The sequence below is a fragment of the Crocodylus porosus genome, unplaced genomic scaffold (genome assembly GCF_001723895.1).
Source record: "Crocodylus porosus isolate Cpor-Errol unplaced genomic scaffold, CroPor_comp1, whole genome shotgun sequence".
Taxonomy (NCBI): Eukaryota; Metazoa; Chordata; order Crocodylia; family Crocodylidae; genus Crocodylus; species Crocodylus porosus.
Genome location: NW_017728918.1, coordinates 20,824,401 through 20,830,064, shown reverse-complemented (window position 1 = coordinate 20,830,064; position 5,664 = coordinate 20,824,401). Strand labels below are relative to the sequence as shown.

Sequence of the window (5,664 nt, the reverse complement as noted above, 5' to 3'; positions counted from 1 at the left end):
TTCTACTGCCCAAGTGCAGCACCCTGCACTTGTCAGTATTGAAACGCATCCTGTTTATGTCAGCCCACTCCTGTAACCTATCCAGGTCTTGTTGCAGTCTTTCCCTCCCTACTAGTGTGCTCACCTCACCCCAAACAGGTACCTACACCTTTTCTCATTCCTTAGAAGAGCTAAACTCATGAGGTTTAAAATATTTATTTTTCTTAAACACCCGTGTACCTGGTTACTTTGATCCCATTCTCCTTGCTGTTTCAGGGATGGAAGAGTCCAGATGGTCAATTTTCCAGAAAAGTGAATGGCCGCTAGAAGAGTTCCATCAGGGGAAAGGCTCATCTTGAAAACACCATCCTGCCCAACATATTACCAGCAAAAGTTACAATAAAGAAAAGGATAAATTCAGCTCAATGATAACCTTTTCCTCACCCTGACAACCTCCAGACCACATATTTGTGCGAGCACTTACAGTTATAACAACCTACTGTACTTACCCAAGTCCAAAACAACTTTGAAATTAAGATGATCCCCCCGCCCAGTAATTACATTCTATATGTAGAAATTATAAATTTGCTATAATTATCCTTGTATAAAATCTAACTACTGAACGGTCATCTTAAATTGGTCCCCACAACTGCTGTAGTAGGGAAAACAGCAGCAGGGGTGAAGGACCCCTGTCCCTTGTCCCCCCCCCACCATCCCAGCTGCCCATCTCCTGCCACCTGCACCTCTATTACCATGCTTGTCCCCTCAACAGCCTGCCCCCCCCACCCTCCTGCAGCCTGCATTGCCCACCTTGTCTCCCCCCTTACAGCACGTAAGCAGAAGGTAAAGAGGAAGAGAGCAGCTGAGTGGACATAAGCCATCCAAGCCCAGGACAGGAAGTGACTCGGCTTCAGCCGCAAACCCAGAGGCAAACCACCTGCCCTAGGCCAGTACACATATCCAATGCAAGGCTCTCCACCCCCACCCCCACAATGATTGGGGGGGGGGAAAAACCTCATCTTACTTTTGAGTAAATATGGTAATAGCATGTCACACTGAAAATTTTTAAAGTTATATATGCTATGCTATAAAATTAAGGAAGACTACTAGGGAAAAAAAAAAAAAAAAAAAAGCTGTATACAACAAGGCATTCTACCCTACCTAAGAACATCAATTTCTGTACAACACTAATCACTAATATTTAGCCAATATATCATTTGTTAGCATGGTGGTCTGTATTACAGTTACCATGGAAAAGAACCAAGAACCACGCAGATTCGGAGTTGTTTCATCTTAGGTTACAGAGGGTGAATCCGAGGTGGGGAGATCTTTCTGTAACAGAGCCACAGCTCAAGACTGATATGCTAAAACTATGCACTTAACATGAACTCTTGTAGGCTCTTCTGAATCAGAATCTTTCCTGCACTGAAGACCAGGCATAAATGTTATGTGAAGAAGTAATCTCTGAAGATTCACGAGCTCCGTCAAAAATGCAATTGCAATAATGTACAGTTTTCACTGGGGAAAAGCCTGTAGTACCAATATATGTGTATTCTATATCTGTAGGCAAAGCTGATGGTAATTGTTATTGGACGCAGCAAAATATCTGCAAATGTTGCTAAAATACTTATGCCTCTGAGTCCCATTTTTAGAAGAAACTTAAGGCAAAAATCTAAAAACATGTTTGCCTCAACTCCAACTGAAATCAATAGGAATTGAGGTGTCTAAACATCCTTCTGGGATCTGCCCCTTAGAGTCCACAAGCCTAAATTTCAGTGAAAGTCAGTCAAACTTTGGTTGCTAAATGCTTACATCTCTTCTGAAAATAGCCCCATTCAAAACAGTCTGAATAAACAACATGACACTACGAGGCCCCTTGGTCGTAGTCCAATTCATTTCAAAAAGTTTTCCAAAAAGAAGTTCATTTTGACAACATCAAGCATTACAAAAAAAGAAGAAATCACAGGCTCAAATGTTTATGAAAATCTGAGGATAAGGATAATTGAAAAAAGCAGACATTCAAACTTACAGAAAAAAACCTATTAGGGCTGCATAAGTCTACAACCTTGTTTCTAAGGGAAAATACATATTGCCTCTGTGCTGCATCCCAAGGGCACTTCCATGGGTGCAGGCCAAAACCACTAAATCATGTTCCCCACACTTGCTCCCAGAGCAGCAGGTATCCACCGCAGAGGAGCTCTAAACGTAGTAGACAAAGAGCGCCCAAGTGGAGCTGGGCTATGTTTAATGGTGCTGTAAAGCCATTGCACGGATTCAGTTGTGGAATGGGAGTGTGCAGGCGAGACAGATTATGGCAGAATTTCCAATGAAGGAAGCACAGATAACCCTCTATTTGTTTTCCAAATGATATTTCAAAAGTATTCTTCTTGGGCCGACTAGTTCTTTTCCCTTTTTTAAACACTTAAACAGCTTAAAGTTTACGTTCCGCTCATATGGCCCATGAAAACCAAATAATCAGATCCATTTTCTGTCCTCATGTACTAAGGTTTAGATTGCAAATAGTGAAAGAATTCTTTAAGCCCAAAACAAAAATCTATTTTTATTAAAAAAATATGAATTATTAAAGAAACAATGCAACTTGGCAGCTAAACTACCTGATACTGCACACTTAAACAGTTTTCAGTTTTCTAACGCTACATTCTTAAACACTAGAGGTAGGAGCAGACTAATGTTACTACCTGGGTCCTTCTATTTCCCAAAAGAGAACAGGACAAAGTTAACTGCACCAGTGTTTCCATTCTATATATATTAAGATGTGTACAAAGAAGAGAGATGATTGTGAAACTGTCTGGAAAAAGATACATCTACAAAAGACTAAGCCACCTGCCTTTCTTGACCATTGTGTGTTTCATTAGGGGCTATATTGAAAGCCAGTATATAACAACTCAATAGTCAGTATCTAAAAAGTGCCACTTGCTGCTTATTTGGACAGCCATCACATACTGCCAAACAGTTCATTACCCTTAAGGGAACCACAGTAAAAAGATACAGAAAGCTCCAAGAGACTTGCAATCCACGTTTAAAATCTGTCATCTGAGTTAGCAGCAGAACAAATCAAATTTTGACTACAGCTGGCTCTCCCAGCAAGCTTCTTGGCAACAGTATTAAATAACTTTTTCAATCACTCATTAGTCAAAACAAAATCTCTCTCAAATATTTAAGCCATAATCCCCCAAACAGTGTTAACACTTCTAGAGATGAGTGAACAATAATAAACTTTTCTCTTCTTAAATTTAGCGCTGGTAAAACGAAAGACATTAAAATAGAGTTCAGTTCTATTTAGCACTAGCCTTTGAGGTAAAAACAGTTTGCACTTTCTTCTGGGCTGGTAATATCAGCCCTCAAATTAAGGCACTGGAAATACGTTGTTATATGTTGAAGAAGAGTTGGGAAAAATAAATTTAATAAGTCCTTCCATCCTAATATCAATTAATCCAAAAACCTTACATCATACCCAGCCTTCACCATGATCAAGAAGAAAAATTTACTTTGCCCTTGCAAGCAAACGTTCAACTTCTTCCAACATAAAAATTAAAAAGGAAAAAAAAAGGAAAAGAGGAAATGAAATTTTAAGGGAAAAAAAGAAACAAAAAAGGCAAAGGCAATAGGAATCTCTTCATTTATTATTATTTCTAAAGGAAAGTTTTTATTTAAAACATATCCTTTTATAAAGTTCAAAGTTTCAGTCACTGTTGCTGATTCTTACAATTTTATCATGAGTCTTGAGATATACAACTCAACTCCCATGATCATTACGTGACAGTCTTAGCACGTGTATTTTAAAACATTTTCTAGTTCTCATGATTATGAAGAATTCTTTTGAAAATATGACCCAAGTAAAGGGATCAAAAACCAAGTAATAATCAGCAATTATTTTTTAGTCTAAAAAAACCAAAACAAAACACCCCCCCCAAAAAAGCAACTTATGTTTAAAATCAGTCTCAATTTTAAACATTTTGAATGGAGAAAATTGTTTAATGCAGAGCATTTTGTGACATCAACTAAAAACTAAAGGAAAACTAAAGTGAAACTGATTTGTGACTTTTCATTATCCAACCCAAGAGAAATTCAAAAGTTAGAGAACAATACTGAAACCATTCTGTACGTTCCCAATTTAAGTAACTCAGTGTTATCAATAAGGATTCAATAAATGTTATCAATATGAATCTCTGGGGACAGTGCTCCTTCAGTACAATACTAAACAATTAAAGATTTGCCATTCAAACTATGCATTTTCCTAGCTAGCTAATGCAATCCTTTGATACCAGTCAACAGAGCCAGTCCTTTTTGGAAAAAGAGATGTACCTAACAAGTTATATATATCATAAATATTACTAAAGAAAGAAATACTACTGTTACTATCTTGGTTAACAAGTAGCACTTAAGAGCAAGTGATAAATCACTGAACTTGTTTATACTGTGCAATATGAAAAGTCTTGATACCTCCGTGAGCAGGATTGATGAGTCCATGTAATATTCGAATCAAGAGCAAATAAAGTGAAGTAAAACAAAATTAAAGACAGGGCAAGAGACAGCCAGTAAAACAAAGCCTGTGAAAAGTCAATTGGCTAAATAATGCTAGTTACCTGATTTAAAATAAAATCCTTTCATGTAATTTAATTTAAGATACCTAAATTAAAAATCATTGTAAAATCAGTTACATTCCTCTCTTAGGCAAGTCCAAATGTAAATGAACAGTGTTACTATGGTGCATTGTTGAGAAAAAATTTATTACCTTTTCTGTTCCCTGTCTGCTATAAAATCTGAAATTCCTAATCTTTAATAATCCTCTTCTCTGTGCCTGGGAAAACAGAAGTATATTACGTACTGTAAGATTAAAAAACAATCTTTGATTTATGCATTGAAAACCAAATCAAATCCAGAGAGTAATGAAACAATCACGGAAGAATATATTACTTTGCAATGTTCTTGAAAAGCAGTAGCTAAAACGATGCTCACAAGAATTATTTTAAGCTTGCATTAAAGTGCAAATGTAAATTTGCGACAGCTGACATCTGCTGATTTATGGATTATTTTGATGAATATATGTCAATCCAGGAAACACAACCATGAGTTCACAATTAAATTAATACCAAGCTACAACAGTAAACAGATATTACCCAAAAGACATGTTAGAAACTTTCACTGAACACAACTGAAATTGGATTAGTAAACCAAGATAAATCATACAATCTAATTGTAAACCGATTTGAGCATATGAAGACTGCACCAATTTAAATAAAATTGATTTTTGTGATGCTAAGGCAGGGGGTGGGGTATAAAAATATATATTTCTTCTCCAAATTAGAATTTGAAATCAGTCAGAATTAGGCTTATAACAAAAACAGCTTATTTCAAAATGTTTGGGGAGATGAAAAACAAGTCTAGAATCTCTCCAAAATGTTCAGGTTAAAAATATCTGCATATTCTAAGACTCCTACGAGAGTACAGCAAGGACAAACAGGAGAGAAGAAGAGAAGCTGTACTTTATCTAAAAGACTAGCATGAATGCTCAGAGATCCAGTATGAAACTGGAGACAGGCCTGTTGATAGTCTCTGGGCTCAGGTCAGAGGGGAGAGCAACAAGAGTGATTGTTGTAGTAGTGGGTGTATGCTGTAGCCCACCACACCAGGAGGATGAGGGGGATGAGACTTTCTTCAAAC

The 5,664-nt window shown here is 37.1% G+C and overlaps 1 protein-coding gene across 1 annotated transcript in view; it reads right to left on the bottom strand.

The window, feature by feature from the left end:
- Positions 1–5,664, bottom strand: part of NBAS (neuroblastoma amplified sequence) — a 364,123-nt gene that overhangs the window by 306,977 nt on the left and 51,482 nt on the right. The window contains exons 11-12 of the mRNA XM_019538135.1: positions 4,736–4,801; positions 220–348 (exon numbers count right to left, since the gene is read on the bottom strand). Coding sequence (XP_019393680.1) covers positions 220–348; positions 4,736–4,801 — 195 coding nt within the window. The remainder of the gene's footprint in view (positions 1–219; positions 349–4,735; positions 4,802–5,664) is intronic.